This window comes from Lathyrus oleraceus, chromosome 7 (genome assembly GCF_024323335.1).
Source record: "Lathyrus oleraceus cultivar Zhongwan6 chromosome 7, CAAS_Psat_ZW6_1.0, whole genome shotgun sequence".
Classification (NCBI taxonomy): domain Eukaryota; kingdom Viridiplantae; phylum Streptophyta; class Magnoliopsida; order Fabales; family Fabaceae; genus Lathyrus; species Lathyrus oleraceus.
In genome coordinates this window covers 209,778,473-209,794,649 of record NC_066585.1, presented here as the reverse complement: position 1 = coordinate 209,794,649, position 16,177 = coordinate 209,778,473, and the positions used below count along the sequence as shown (strand labels likewise).

Genomic DNA, 16,177 nt, shown 5'->3' with positions numbered 1-16,177 from the left:
CACATTGACTTTATTTATAACATTCAGAGTACCAGAAAGCTCTTCTATATATTAATATCAACTTCTCATTGATTAAAACTGTACATAGCGTTCAAAAAATAAATTAAAAAACACTGTACATTGTACATGTTATTTATCTACATGTTAATCAAAGAATATAGCGTGAATGGGTAAAACATAGCATAATGAAATAAATAACTATCTGAAAACGAACACTTCAGTATCGATCAAAACCGGAAAGAAACGAAGTTTTGTTTGCCTTTGGTGGAGTTATTCGGTTCTCTTCAGATTTTGAGCTCAAAGGAGAAGCTTGTGGCATGAGTTCAGATAGTCGAATCTTTTCTTTCATAATTTTATTCTGCGTTAGAAGACAAGAATCGACTTTCGTTATTCTTTATTTAAAATTTGACATAAACATATTGGAATTCACTCTACTAGTATGTAGATCCTTATTCTTTATTTAAAATTAGACATAAACATATTGGAATTCACTCTACTAGTATGTAGATCCTGTATAGACACAAACATACACATTCTCAGCAATAGAAGACAAGAATCGACTTTCGTTATTCTTTATTACATACATACCTTAAACTTCAAATCTTCTTGTTCCATTTCCAGGGAAGTGATCCTATTCTTGAGCTTGTCTAAGGCCTCCTCAGCAATAGTAGGATTCACATCTGACACTGGTTTTGCTATTCCAGCAGCCTGAATGTAACCGCATAGTTAAGTGGTTTTGTTTTCTTTGTTTATTGCACTAAAAACCACTAATTATTGTCTCTTACCTTTAGAACATTTGTACACAATCTCAGTAATTGCTGTGCTAATTGAATTTTTTCTTCGTCAGTCTCCTGTGACATTATTCAATCAATAGTTAAGCATCTATTGTTTTAGCAATTTGGAGTACAACATACTAGTTAGAAAACTGACCTTCACCATTTTCCTTAGACGTTGCTCCTGATCAAAATCAATATATTGTTTTGATCCGGTAGAAGCACGAAGCCGAGCAATGTCTTCTTGGACACGTGTCATGAAGTGATTTGACCGGCGTAACTTTGCGCTAAGTTGCTCATTCTGTATCTTTAATGTGTTGTTTTCCTCCTGTATTATTATTACACCATCAATCTCATGATCGAATTCAAAGATATATAACATTATTAAAATACCTAGCCAAGTTTTTAATAAATAATGAACTTAGCGCAGGCAAAAATAATGGAGAAAGCGCAAGATGATGTTACCTTAATTTTAGCATGATGATGAATACGCTGCTGAAGATTTTGTTGACCCGACAGCTTCTTGATTTCTTCTTCCAGTTCCATTACCTTACTCATCTTACTTGCATTTTCCATCTGCTCAAAACGAGTTCAGCAACATTAGCCCATTAGATATAAAAGAGTGAATGCACCCAAAGTAAACAGAGAAAAATAGCTTCAAACTTATACCCTCAACAATTCATTTTCAGTTTTTAGTGAGTGGTCTCGCTGCCGAAGGTTTTCCAATGCACTCTGCGCAGCTACTAACTCGGCTTGTTTTCTATCAATATCTTGCAACCATCTGATAAGTAAGGTTTGAGAATCAAACTAGTGTGTAAGACAGAAAATCTAAAAGTAGTTTAACATTTGAGATTTGTTCTCAATACCAAAAAATACTAAAAGTAATTACCCGTTCCTCTCTTCAATAAATTCGTTAAGCTGCCTCTTTAGTTTAGTAATCTCTTGTTCCTGAAAGCAGCAAGCAATTCACGTTAACTAAGTTTCAACATGATAACAGTGAAATCTAGTAGAAAAGTTGGACTACCTTCTCTTGAGGCTTTAGAGTATGAAATTGAGCTTTCTCTGCAATCTTCTGAACTTGATGATTATCCAGCAGCGACTACATTAACAAGATTAGATGAGCCTCATTGGGAAGGAGAACTCTGTTCTTTTAATAAATTCACTTTATCACCTCCTATCTTTCAAAGGAGGTGGTCCTATTTGTATTGTATTCCCGTAACTATAAATTACAAGTACATGACACAAGTACATGACTTCCACTCAAAATAGTGATTACATGATAACAATTTTATTTTCCTATATGTATCACAAACATGATACATAACAGAAAGGAAATCCAACAAAAATTACTCGAAACAAAAGACTTTACCACATAAGAGGTCATATCCAACTTCACTCCAAGTAAGTCCCGAATTACATCATGGGTCATGCTCTCCGCAGTTGCTAATCTGGCATTCAGTGCAAATATCTGGACAAGGAAATGGAAGAAACGAATTGAAGATAATAAGCAAAACCCAATGATCGTAGAACATTCAGTTGAGGAGAAAACCAACCTCTTTCTGTCGACATGCTGCCTGAGACTCTAGTTCCTCAATTTGCAGTTTTGCAGCAGACAGCTCTTCAACCTTTTCATTTTTAACCTGTTGTGCCAATCCCAACCCAATACACTTGAAAGGAGAACCAGAACCTCGAGACTTGGTCGCATTCTTCTCAGACTTGTTTGACAAAGCATTGGTGGATTGCGTGGAAATGCCCTCAGGTTTGACTTGCTCGACCATCGCTTCCAATGCTTTGAACTGATTTAAAATAATGATATACTTCACATTATAAAAATGTATATAACCAATGGTACTTTGAAGCCTTAAAATCAACCAAGACATTTTATTTGAAATAATAACTAAAATTACTTTCTGCTTGTACTCCATTGCCTGTGCTTCAGCATGCAAATTAAGCTCTGAAATATGAGCTTTCATTTGTGCAACCTATCAGAAACCAACACAAAAACAAAATAATGTTAGAAGAAACTTTAAAACAAAAATATGTAACTAGCATTATCGGAAAAATCATACCTCTGCATCTTTTCCTGCAATATCACTCTTCAGAACCTGTATGTGCTTTTGGGCTTCTTCAAAGCTTTTCTCTTTTTCATCCAGAAATCTACAAGAAATCAATAGTTTTTTAAGACCAGCCCAGCAGATTTGCAAGCCTATATTATATAGAGTAATCGTCCTAAACCTTTTTGTATCATCATCAGCATTCCGTAGATTTTGCATCTGCTCTTTTAATGCACATAGCTCCATTTCTAGATCTTCTCTTTGCAGGCGTTGTCGTTCAGCTTCTCCTTTAATGAAGTCAACCTGACCAAAATAAATTGAAGCGTTATTTCAATACAGGTAAACAAGCTTTCTGTTATAAATTATCAAAAATTACTTACATTTTCTTCTAGTACATTTACGGTACTTTCCAGCTCTTCAACAGATCTCTCAAGAAGTTCAACCTCTGCTTCCTTGTCTTCAGCATAAACTTTTCTTGCTTCAGCCATCTGAAATTGTTTAAAGAAATTCAGTCACAAACAAAAACATCAAAACTAAAAAATTTCTCTAAGCAAAAGAAAATCATGGTGATCATCAAAACTAAAAAGAAAATCAATGGTGATCATCAAAACTAAAAATTTCAAAGGTCAAATAATTGTAGTTAAGTTCATAATTGCACTCGAAGTTATTCTTGCTTTGGTACGTCAATCTCTATTGAATCTCAACTCTTGCGCTTTCAATTACCTATCTAAATTATTGTCTATCTCTTCAAACTTTACAAAGCACATATCCCACATAGATATATGGCTTACTTTGAAATCAGCATGCGCTTAAGATGCAAAATTTTCAGTCTCTGCTTCGGACATGATACCGAGTTCTTTATGTTCAGTCTTCAAATGTTTCTTAATATTCACATTAGTGGAAAACATGATGCGGGATTAATCAATTAAGTGTTACCTTTCGAGCATCTTGTGCAATCTCTTCATTAGCTTCAGCTTGTGCTACAGCTTTTTCAAACCTTTCTTCGAGTAAAATCATCTGACCTTGAAGTTGATCCCTCTGAATAGTTAGGGCATCCCTATCAACACTTAAGTTTTTAAATGAATCATTCATTTGGCCAAGAACATCGCTCATTTCCAAGATTTCATTCTCTAAACTCTCTGTTATCTTCTTCCTCTCTTTTAGCTCCTCCTCAACCAATTTTCTTGCCGCCAAGGCATCTTCAATATGAGTTCTAAGTTCATGAATTTCAGTGGCTTGTAGCTTTACAACCTCACACTCTTTTGAGAGGTCCAACTCAAGAGCTTTAACTCTGTTTGATTTATCCATTATCTGAGTTTCAAGCAACTGACAGTTTGCAACTGCGGAAGCAAGCTCGCCAGACTTATCTGCAAGCTCGGTCTCAAATTCTTCCATTGTGGCCATCATTTCCTCCATTTCGTCCTTTTGGTCTTTACTGATAGATGCAGATTCCTGCAGTAAGCTCAGATCGTACAGCAACCCTTTTATTACATCATCCTTTCTAGATAACTCAAGTTGCAACAAACTTTGTATTCTATCTATCTCTGAATCCCTTAGGTGCAGCTCATTCTCAAGTTTGCAACATGAAGTTTCCAATATGTCGTTTATGCTCTGTAACTCTCTGATTTGATCTTCAAGAAACAAAATATGATGGAAAGCAAATTCAGAAGCCACATTCTTTGCTATGACATCAGCAATTACTCTATCATAATCAACCTCAAGATCTCGAATCTTATCCAGAAGTCTTTTATCTGACTCCTTAACTTCAACAAGTTCATCCTTCAATGCAACATTAGAGCAACTAACATCCTTTAGATGCTCAATATTTTGTTCAAGTACCTTGTTTACTTCATTCATCTCTGTAATCCTCAAGATGTTCTGCTTCAGTTCCATCAACAAGTTCTGCTTTTCTTCTTTTTCCTGCCGTACTTCTCGTCTTAGGAGGGAAACTTCAATTTCCTTATCCATCAAAATTTGTTCTGCTAACTCAGTTTCTACCTGGAAAAATATTATTTCTTTTTTCAACTGTTCAATTAATGTAGAGTACTTGACAAAATGATCTTCCATATCAGATATATTATGTGTCATGATTCTGAATTCAGAAGCACAGATGAGTAACTCAAAGTCTTTGGTGTACCAATCTGCAATTAAAAACTCAGCTTGAGACTCATTACCCTTTAGAAGGTCAATCTTTAGCTCAAGTTCCTTGTTTACTTCACCCATCTCTGTAATCCTTAAGTTGTTCTGCTTCAATTCCATCAATAAGTTTCCTTTTTCTACTTTTTCTTGCTGAACTTCTCGTTTTAGAAGGGAAACTTCAACTTCCTTATCCATCAAAATCTGTTCTGCTAACTCAGTTTCTACCTGGAAAAATATTGTTTCTGTTTTCAATTGCTCAACTAATGTAGAGGACTTGACAAAGTGCTCTTCCATATCAGATATATTATGTGTCATGATTCTGAATTCAGAAGCACGGATGAGTAACTCAAAGTCTTTGGTGTACCAATCTGCAATTAAAAACTCAGCTTGAGACTCATTATCCTTTAGAAGGTCAATCTTTAGTTCAAGTTCCTTGTTTACTTCACCCATCTCTGTAATCCTTAAGTTGTTCTGCTTCAATTCCATCAATAAGTTTTCTTTTTCTACTTTTTCTTGCTGAACTTCTCGTTTTAGAAGGGAAACTTCAACTTCCTTATCCATCAAAATTTGTTCTGCTAACTCAGTTTCTACCTGGAAAAATATCGTTTCTGTTTTCAATTGTTCAATTAATGTAGAGGACTTGACAAAGTGCTCCTCCATATCAGATATATTACAGGCCATGTTACTGAATTCAGAAGCATGGATAAGTAACTCAAATTCTTTGGCATACCAATCTGCCAGAAGAAATTCAGCTTGAGACTCGGTGTCTTCTACTTTCTGTTTCAGTAGTTTCTCTTGATCTAACAGGGATGCCACAACATCGGTATTACTCAGATCCAACTCCTTCATCAACGTAGCAAGTTGGGATCCCATTTCATTAGAACTTTGCAGCATCATCTCCTCCTGAAGCTGTAGATCTGATAAGTTTTTAGCAAAAGTGTTTAGCTTGATGCTGATCTCTCCAGCTTCCACTTCTTTCCTCGTGATGCGATCGAAGCTATTATGGATATCAGCAAGCAGTTTCCCTTTCAAGATTCTGCACATTTCTAGTTCTTCCCTTGCTCTAAAATTGTGTTCCTTCAGATCACTTATGACAGCGTTTGATTCACACAAGCCATGTGAAAGCAAGCCATTTTCTGCATGCATTCCTGTCACTGTTTCCAGAAGAACACTCATGTGACAGAGATGTAGTACAGACATAGCACAATCTTTATTAACTATCTCAGACCAGATCTTCTCAAGCCATGGTTGTATCGACTTAATGGAACATGTAAATTGAGACTTTAAGCATTCTATATCACAAGCTAAAGCGGTAAAATTTTCCTTCATCGCCAAATGGACCTCTTTAATGACATCATCCACCTCCATGACTAAGTCCCTTGTTACTATAAGATTTGATTCAACAAGGTCTTCCATCTCGTGATTCTTCAAATCAACAATGGTCTGTAAGCTCTCAACCTTGTTGAATAATACATCCTTCTCACTGAGCAATGTGACTTCTTTTTCTTTCAGTTTTTCTATATCAATCTTCATTGACTGATTAGCTATCACTAATTCATTGATTATAATATCTGCTTCTTTAATTGTCTCTTGGGCTTCTTCAAATTTAGCATGAATACAGTATGCCTCTTCAGCTTTTTGAACTTGAACAATCTTTGCCTCCCCGACTTCTAGTTCAAGCAACTGCAAAGAAAAATGTTAAGTGTATATGAAATCGTTGAATTCAAACATAATTCGTTCAGCATTAGAGTGTCTATCAGCATTAAGCAGGAAAATGCATGACAACGGGAATAGCAATTCAATATGCGTAAGGTAGTATACGGAAAATTTTCTTTATTATAGAATGGAAGAGAACAAAAACAAGAAGAGACTCTTCACAACAATCATTAGTGCAGAGAGAGATGTGATATTGCCTAAAAAAGTGTTCAAAAGTGGGAGGCATCCCTGGCCTTGGCCTTATACTTCAGTTTGTGGGGTTGAGTGAGAGGCTCAAATCGAAATTCCATGAATTAATTTAATAGCAAAAGGATTACCTCTTTCATTTGATTCCAATTGGACATAGCTTCTTTTAGTGTTTTCTCCAGGTTCCTAAGCTTGCAACTGAGTACTTCGACCTTAACTTCGGATTTCTCTTCAAAGTGTCCCATAGCTGCTTGCAGGGAAAGTATTTGAGTTGTGAGACACTTGATACTATCCCGACTTTGCTTTTCACATATTGACATCTCTTTCTTCTCTTCATGTAATTTGGCTATCTCATCTTGAACTTCTTTTAAGCTTTCAAGAGCAGATTCTATTTCTTTTCTCAACAGAGTAATGGTAGCATCTCTTTCACATGCATCCTTAGAAACATTTTGTGCCTTACGGTCTTTCTTTTCATATCCACTGTTAGCCAATTTAAAGGATAACTCAGCCATCTCAGCTATTTGATGATGTGTTTCAGAACTTGTCTGCAACAATAGCATTAGAAAGATATCATTAGATTACACTTGGTTCACCTTATCATCAAAGTGTGATGTGCATTCATCCAAAATATTTCTATATCAAAATTTCATAATGAAATAAAATAGCAAAACTACTAAATAAAAACCATTCACAGACCATACCAATGAATAAAATAAATGTGGCAATGGCATACTTATCCATCAAAATATAGGATTAGCTTACCCTTGATTCACCATTATCTGCAAAAGAGGCCATGGATGACCTGATTGAGGAGACGCCATCTTGTAATGTTACTAGTTGTTCCCTAGTCTCTGAAATGACATTCTTTTCAATATCTTCAAGTTTATGTTCCAAAGCAAAAGAGTGTTCTTTCTCCTCAGACAGATTCTGCCATAAGTTGTCACATTTTTCCTGTAACTCAGCTATCTGCCTCTTTGCTTGTTCAAGGGAAGTGGATTGATCACTTAAAACGGCATCCTTCCTGTCACTAATTTCTGCTAGTTCATTAAGCAGACTATCCTTGTGCTTTAGATCAACAAGATAACCATCATTCACATCTGACAATCTATTCACAACTACAAAAGCTACTGTTGCACAACTTGATGTTTTTCGGATTTGATCTCCAGCCAATATCAACTGCTCCTCCATCTGTTTCAGAGCAGTCGTTCTTTCACTCACTTGAGATGTCAGTAGGAGAATTTCTTTTTCTAGTTCAGCTGACTCCTTCTGGTGGGCTTCAGTAATCACAAGTGTTGCACTTCGCAAGGACTTCAGCATACACTCCATATCACTTCTTTTATTGCATGCGTCTTCCAAACATCTTCCGAGCTCGTCAATTAGCAATTCCTTTTCAGTGATTTTTCTAACAATCATGCTAACTTGTTCAGAAATCCATATCCTTTTCTGTGGAAGTGAATTGCTTATGTGCCCCAGTTCATCAGAGGCATCATCTAGTGCCTGACATCCATCACCAAGAATCTCTTCAATCTCAGAGGTTAACAATTCCCATTCTTCAGCAAGTGATTTGAGTGCATTATCTCTCTGCCAAAGCTCTTCACTTAAACTTTGGTTATCATCAACAGTAGTAAGCAATTTTTCTTGCACATCCTTCAACTCAGTTTCCAAATGCAATATACTCTCCTTCATTTCTATTTCCTTCTGATGGCTATCATTTACTTGATGTTGTAGCTGGGCAAGTTCTTCCTGCATAGACACAATTACCTCGGCAGTTTCAGCTTCAGCTTGCCGACGGACTTCGTCCATCTCTTCCTCATTCGATATCTGGAGTGCACGGTCACTTTGGTAAAACATGTTCAGTTGCTTGGCTTTTTCAAGAGAATCATGCATCCTTCTGAACCTTACTTGTAAGGGGTACTCATTATCGATCTTTGGATGATTTAAAGATAAACTGTCTCTTAAACCTTTAGGTGCAAGTTGATTCTTCAAGGCAATGATCTCACGCTCTTGTTTCCTCACAAGATCCAGATAATTGTTGTGCTTGTTCTGCATGTCTTCTATCTCTTTGATTGATAAAATTTGTTGTGATTCAAGAGCTTCAATTACAGATTTAGCAACTTTCAGTTCATTATCTGTATCTTCTAATTGTTTGTTTGCCTGCAAAAGCTTGTCCTTTTGTATTAGAATTTCATGATTTAAGCGCATTGCTTCCTCCTCCAATATACCACGGGAAGTCCTCTCTTCCTTCAGAATTATCTTCATTATATCTAACTCCAGGTGCAAATCCAAGATATCATCTGTTTCTTTTAACAATTGAGGTGGAAGTGCCTGACCTTCGGTCGAAGGTCCTTTGGTAGAAACCTGAAAATAATAATGATAACAAGATACGTTATTTCACATAACATCGAACTGCCATACATAATAATAAGTAAAGAAACAACAATTCCCAATAAATTAAAGAACAAAATGTGTATGAATATTAGAGTACATAAAGGAATAAGACCAAGAGCAGTTATCTCAGAATATTAAAAGTACCTTTGTGGCATTTTCGTTGTTGAACATTGACTGCAAAGAGTCTAACTCCCTGTATATATATGCAATATAAAAATAGTTAGCATTCTTATATATTTTCTATTCAAAATAAAAAATTTAGCACCCTTCAACCGAAATTGGGAGCTTCAGTCTGTTTTATACAATTGAAAGAACTTCAACAGGAGAACAAAACCATACCTATTGAGTCTTGCATTCTCCTCTAAGCAACAATTTAAGTTGTGTCTGTACTCCTCTAACTTATCCAGAGCATTTCTTAGCTACAATCCATAAACAGAAGAGGTTATACATCTATATTTTGAATAGGAAAAAAGTTGGATTTATTATACAGGCAGGAACAAACCTCTAGATCAATGGAGTCATTTTGTTTGCTGCAACACTGAGTTTTCTGCATCAAGGGTAATTTGAAACTGTGAAAAATATATTTTTTGGTGTACTCAAGGAGTTATACTACTATAATTATTTCCTTGTGTCGGGACATACAATTTCTGTCAGGTACTTACGTAGATTTTCAGGAAAAGAGAATAGGCAAAAAAATGGGAATGGAATGTTCTATGGATGGAAACTATGAACCGCATCAGGTGATTATAAACTGACCTGAGGTTGAGTGTCATAACTTGAATCACCCTGAACAGATTTTCCTCCAAGAAACTGAAGCAACTGCGCAACAAAGGTTTTCAATACTGTAAGCTTTAAAACAAGGAATCTAGAAAGGAAACCATTTCTTTATTAGATAAAATAGAAACGTGTGTACCTGTTCCCTTAAAGAAGATACTTCACTTAATAAAATCTCTCTCTCCCCTTCTCCATAGAACTCTTCATATCTGTGGTAGTCATAGTAAGGAAGTCTAAATAGAGAGAACATTTAACACTCAATAGTATTGGGAAAAGAAGATGTATAACCTTCTAAGTTGTTCTTGAAGCCTGATATTCTCCTTAGCAAATCGTGTAACTTCAGGATTTTGGTCAATTTTGCCATGAAGTAACTGAATCTCATCAGAAAGTGCTTTATTATCTTCCTGCAAAAATTGATCTGCGGTAATAGAACCAGAAACTCGAGATTCCAACCGACGAATTTTATCTTCACGAAACCTAAGCATCATTTTGCAACTCATAGTTTCCTCCTCTCTTTGATGAACCTGAGCACAATGGGTTACATATAAAATGTGAAGAGGAGGTTGAAATATAAAACTGCAAGAACGAGAAGATCTTATAGGGGAAATACCAAAGAGTTCAATAGCTCAACTTCTGCTTCTAGTTGCCTAATAGAAGTTTCTGCTATTTGCTCCCTTCTTAAAGCACCAGCAAGAGTTGTCTGCAGTGATTCGAACTGAGCCACAAATAATTTTGAAAATATGAATAAATTATTGTGTAACAGCAATGAAATTCTAGTTGGCCATCTTTAACCCAGCAAAATCTAGTCAAAGTATACCTGTTTGTGAGACATTCTGGTGCCCTTGGATTCATAATCAAGCATATCATCATGTTGTTCATCCATGTCAGTTTCATTTTCTAAAGAATAGTCTTTTACTGATTGTGTTATATCTCTGAATGACAATGACCTGGAAACATTCTGGCACCGTTTGAGCGTAGAAATCTCCTCCTGCCACAAAAGTTCACCGTTTGAGTTTAATTGTTTACTGTTGACGCAAACTTTACACTGTCTACAGAAAATAACTTAGACTACCTTCAAAAGCCGAATTTGATGTTTTAAAGCAATTACATCCCCACTAGAATCTTCGTTCACCACAGCCTACATGAAGAAGATACAAAACTTATATTTGCGGACCATATCTTCATTGGAAACAATTCAGACTGATCATAGAATGGCACTCACATTATTTTGAATCAGTTTTGCTCTCTGAGCAAATTTAAGGGTATTCAGCGTTTCAGCAGCACAGCTACAAAAGTGAAAATAGTAAAGCTCCATTAGACTTGTATGGGAAATTGTAGAATTTCTACAAAAGAAACGTAGAACGAGATTAATGAACAGACCAGATAGAAGGGCTGACATTGGCAATAATCATTGTTTTCGAGTTTCCACCAAGAGAATCCTGCATTTGATGCCAAAAATAGTGATGAATAAAATTCATCATGAAATCAAAATGTCAAAGTCAGTAAATAATCAACCTGAAGAAGAAATGTTAGCCTGGAGTCTCTGTAAGGGATATGCCTCTGCTTCCCATTTGCAACATCCACTAGTATCATAATGACATGACTGCAAGCAAGATCAGAAAATATCAGTTGCATAATGAGAAAGCAGAAATAAGACAATATTATCCATAGACGCAAAATAAAAACATATCTATTAAGGTTAAACATACCCCAAGGTAGATAATGACTTATTGATGCTAGCCGCTTCCTTTAAACGCTCACCCTCAGCACCAGAAGTTTTCTGTCTGTCATAAATGATAATAACTTGGTAAGCAAATATGCATACATATCTCAAGCTACATATGGCTCAATCGATCTAGAGGATAATGTCATACCTTTCTGAACCAGCCAGATCAACCAGATTTAACCTTGCAAAACGGTAATTCGTAGTAGAATCCTTTTCCCAAGTACTCTCGATTACACATGTAAAAACACAGTGGGACCTACTGCTTTCTCTATTCATGTTTGTAGCTGCAACTTTTCTATTTGCCGAACCCTACAAGTCAGAAACTCAGCTTAATGGAAGAGAGTATGTGAGAATGCAAATCTATGTCATCTTGCATATAAGTAACACGGACAGAGGAATATGTTTGAGGATGCCTCAAAATGAACAAGAGAGTCCAAGAAACAAGTACCTGAATTAGAAGCCTTAGAATGTCGCTCACACTTTGAGCCTCAAACTCGGAAAGATTTTCAACATAAACACCCTTCTTGACATCCTCCCGCAGCTATCAATAACAACGAGTAGTGAAAATTAATTAAACATGCTTTGACAAATTGACAGTCGTCTGATGATGTAAGAACTGTACTTACAAGCAAATTGGTAGACGAGGGATCAAGTAGATCTGTAATTTGCTCATTGTAAATCTCCAAGAAGGAACACTTGCAATTGTATTTTAAGTTCTCATCTCTTCTGCTTTCCTCTTCCTGGAAATTAATTGGGAGAAGACAGTAAAAAATAAAAACAGATATATAATTAATGTTCTACACTGATCAAAAAAATTGACTTCTCAATATACATAATAAAAGTGAGGAATTTACAGCTTGAATCCTGGCAAATAAAAACTCAAATATACGAGGAGTCATTCCACGATGAGGACTGGGCTTCACATCTAAATCTTCAATTTCACCAAGCATTGTATATGTTTTCCCACTTCCTGTCTAAAAATTAAGCAATGCATTAATCATGTTACAACTTACAATAAAGAATGAATAATTTAGTTGTCTATCATAATCAAAGTACTACCACTCACTTCCATTTCTAATTAAGCTACCCTGCACCAGAGCATACGATATCTCAAAAGATAGCATAGAACTATATACTGAACAACGTCGTGATAAATTCTCCATATGCTTTGTATAAAACCTATGGAGCCCCAATTCCTGTATTCCCTTCAAGCATCTTTACCGTCTAGTATTTGATATCAATATTCTGAGACGCTTCACCAATACTTAAAAGTACAGTATTTAGGCATATAAAAGAAAGTTGAATAATTCGATAACAGCTGGGACAATTTAAGTTATGACTTAAGAAGTATCATCAATGTGGCTTGAACTCTTTGATCTGGACATACAACTTTTTAGTTTCTCTGAGAGTCTTTTCATCTTCTAATTTGTATTTAGATGTCAACATCAACTCAAAATCTTCCCTTTTCTACCTCGGTCAAGTTTAACCACGGGTTTCATTTTTTTGCCTGAGTTCATTTTAATGCATAGGTGTGTTATACTGTACACTAAATGTAAGTTTGTGTGGAAATCTAGGTCAGCCTGGTAACATGTTTTCATATTTATGCCAAAGTACAAACTCGATTCTAACTAATTTTCTGAAGAAATATCTAGGTAATGTCTAAATATGAAATTTCGGAATTGCAATTATTGTTATTTAATGTGTTGCCTGAAATATTATTGTACATCTATCAACACACATAATGTAATGCATCCTGTGTTAATGTGCCCGTGGTATAGGAGCACAGTTTGTACAATGTTAATGTAGCCCGTCATATTTGATTACAAAAAAAATGTGTTCATTCCAGTACATACTCTGTATAACTATGGACATAATCAGTGGAGACTTTGTATGAGCAGTAACAATCGATATCGATTCAAATTGGATGTACATAAATAACTTCAAGATTATAGAATGTCTTAGTTCAAGAGAATACCTGTCCGTATGCAAACATACAGCTATTGTATCCTGAAAGACAGTTCTCAACCATTGGAAGCCCGGCCATTCTGAAAACCATATCCTACAAAACACAATCGGAGATAGAAATTAACAATAACTTCCAAGAAAAAGCGTGCACTAAACTAAACTACATTCTCAAAATTACCATACCTGGTCTACTGTTTCACATGCAACGTGATCAAAAGTGAACCGGTTTTCCGGTTGCCCAATCCAAGTAATGCACTGAGAACCTTCTTGTTTTAGGCATCTGTTATAGTTGTGTATACTCCTCTCCATGCTATTGAGAGGACGAACACGGATAATTACCTACTCGTGACAAAAATCAACAACCCAACATCAGAATTCAACAAATCAAAATGAATCACCTCAATTACAAACTAAGTAGATATTGTACTCTATCTATCAATAACACATTACAAAGTAAACCAATCAGAGTGAACTCACTCATTCACTCATACCTGTACATTATGATTAATCCAAAATGAAGAATCCTCTTTGAGATCGAAGTGAGGTACTTCAACCGTGTTAACAACCGTAGGCGTACAAGACATACTCGAAACCCCTTTATACAATGTGCCATAGTTTCCCAAACGAGCACTGAAGCTTCCATCAGCTTTACCTCGAACACTCGAGCTGGGAGGAGGCTTAGTCACACTCTTAGTCGGAGTGCTCTGCGTCGAATTGCTTTCAGAACAAGCTCTTCCCGCAGTACGATTTACCTTAGGAGTACCATTTCCAACACCAGATCCTCTTTTATCCTCATTCATAGACGAAACTGTTTCCATCCTCTGAGGCCATGCGAACCTGTGTTTCCAGTGCAAGCTCTTTTCAGGAGTACGAAGTTCAGGTCCCACTTTCCTCTTATTGGTTTTAGATGGAGTTTTTTCAATCTTACTGCTTCCGCAACTCACATCAGTATCTTGAATAGTATTCAATGGAGGTCTGGAAGCTTCCGTGCATCTCGGATTTGTCCCCGACGACCACGAATCCGACGGATCTACATTTTCAATTTCATCTTGTTTTCCAAGATTCCGGCGTGGAATTTTTGAATCCCTAAGCATTCTATCATACAGATAAAAAAAATCAGAAAAATGCAAAAAGTGAAGTAAGAAAAACAGTGAGTTTGGAATTGAATTTTTTTTAGTTTGAATTACCTGAAGGTGGAATTGAAGAACAAAATACCCAATCTATGAATTTGAGTAGTTATGATTTGAGATTGAACGGAAAGTTCAACATAGATAAAAAGTTCAGAGTCACGAACACTATCAGTGTGAGGGTTTCGTTGGTGTTTTCAGATTTTTTATTTGAATTGAAAATCGCAGTTGAATTCGAAGTGATGCAAAAGGGAATTTGAATCGAACGGTTGAGATTTGATGTGGTATTAAATGCTGTTTGATGAAATAGTAATCGCGGTTTGGAGATTTGAATTTCGAAGGGTATTATCGTCATTCAAAGTGGGACCTTAGTTAAGACTAATATTCAAATTTTCAACGGCTAGAGGCTTTGAAATTATTTTGAAAAAAAATTATAATTAGTTTTTCTTTTTATTATAGAATTGAAAATTAAAACAAGAGACATTGTTTAGTTAATAAAAAATATAAGTGAAGCAGTTTAAAATTTTGTCATTTGAATCTTTGAATTATTTAAGAATTTTAAAGCAAACTTCTGATTGAAAAAAATTGCAATTTCATTCATAAATTTAGCAATGAGTTGTAATTGGATCTATAGATTAAATTTGAATCACGTTGAGCTATGTTGGCTGCCATATTATATATTTTTTAAATAAAATTTATATACTGCATGCAAGTTAGTAATAGCTGGGTACCTTGTAGCTTAATTTAAGAATTTGTATATAGATTAACATAATAGTACAAACAATTATCTATAATAGGTGCATGTGATCTAGTTTGTCAAAGAAAATGGAAAAATGTTTTTCATAGTAAACTTTATTACAAAAATAAGGAGGCCTAATTAAAAGAACTTTAACCATAAATTAAAATACAATTGTTTTAAATCCTAATTCAATAATTAAAATACACAATATATAATTTTAAAATAATTACAAAATTTTATCTAGAATATGATGATAAATTCATTCAATGGATATGAGATTGACTTTTCCTAGGTCAAGCATTATTCATCATCTTCCATCTCTCGATATTTTTTTATGATTTAATGAAAAGTTTTAGCATCTCTGGGATAATGTCATGCACCAACCACAAATTCAAAACTACAACCACGATACATGTAAAGATTAAATCTTTTGCTCAAGTAGTTAATGGTGTTTGCAATATAGCTAGTTCTCAGTTGCCTCTTCTGCTCATTAAGGGGGATCGCATCTCTATCACCATAACTTAATGATGTTTGTGATATCCCTGATTCTCAACTTCCTCTTTCGGTCAGTAAGGGGGGCGCATCTTTAT

General features: G+C 35.4%; 1 protein-coding gene across 2 annotated transcripts; it reads right to left on the bottom strand.

Moving 5' to 3' along the window:
- Positions 1-29: 29 nt before the first annotated feature.
- Positions 30-15,111, bottom strand: LOC127107898 (kinesin-like protein KIN-12D). Of its 2 annotated transcripts, XM_051045242.1 has the most exons (38): positions 14,909-15,111; positions 14,213-14,816; positions 13,905-14,060; positions 13,732-13,815; positions 12,611-12,730; positions 12,383-12,496; positions 12,205-12,297; positions 11,905-12,065; positions 11,740-11,814; positions 11,546-11,633; positions 11,411-11,469; positions 11,253-11,316; positions 11,103-11,168; positions 10,848-11,018; positions 10,641-10,745; positions 10,319-10,554; positions 10,170-10,239; positions 10,013-10,075; positions 9,759-9,803; positions 9,596-9,675; positions 9,401-9,449; positions 7,631-9,226; positions 7,000-7,413; positions 3,764-6,649; positions 3,208-3,315; positions 3,009-3,130; positions 2,843-2,930; positions 2,681-2,755; positions 2,327-2,569; positions 2,143-2,241; positions 1,798-1,872; positions 1,663-1,721; positions 1,443-1,554; positions 1,239-1,349; positions 931-1,101; positions 786-851; positions 589-708; positions 30-358 (listed from the first exon to the last, which is right to left on the bottom strand). In XM_051045242.1, exons 2-38 carry the CDS (start codon positions 14,813-14,815, stop codon positions 218-220), a joined length of 8,988 nt encoding a protein of 2,995 aa, XP_050901199.1. In that variant the 5' UTR covers position 14,816; positions 14,909-15,111; the 3' UTR covers positions 30-217. The 2 variants fall into 2 exon arrangements, with proteins under 2 accessions (XP_050901199.1, XP_050901198.1); XM_051045241.1 differs by having other exon boundaries at positions 2,843-3,130.
- Between the last annotated feature and the right edge of the window lie 1,066 nt (positions 15,112-16,177).

What these genes read in the sequence shown, in the direction of transcription:
- LOC127107898 (XM_051045241.1), bottom strand. Translation starts at nt 14,815, where the DNA reads ATGCTTAGGGATTCAAAAATTCCACGCCGGAATCTTGGAAAACAAGAT. An exon ending in GGCTAACATTTCTTCTTCAG is followed by an intron (nt 11,470 to 11,545) that starts GTTGATTATTTA and finishes CATCAAATGCAG; the next exon opens with GATTCTCTTGGTGGAAACTC. An exon ending in TGTGTACAAATGTTCTAAAG is followed by an intron (nt 709 to 785) that starts GTAAGAGACAAT and finishes GGTTACATTCAG; the next exon opens with GCTGCTGGAATAGCAAAACC.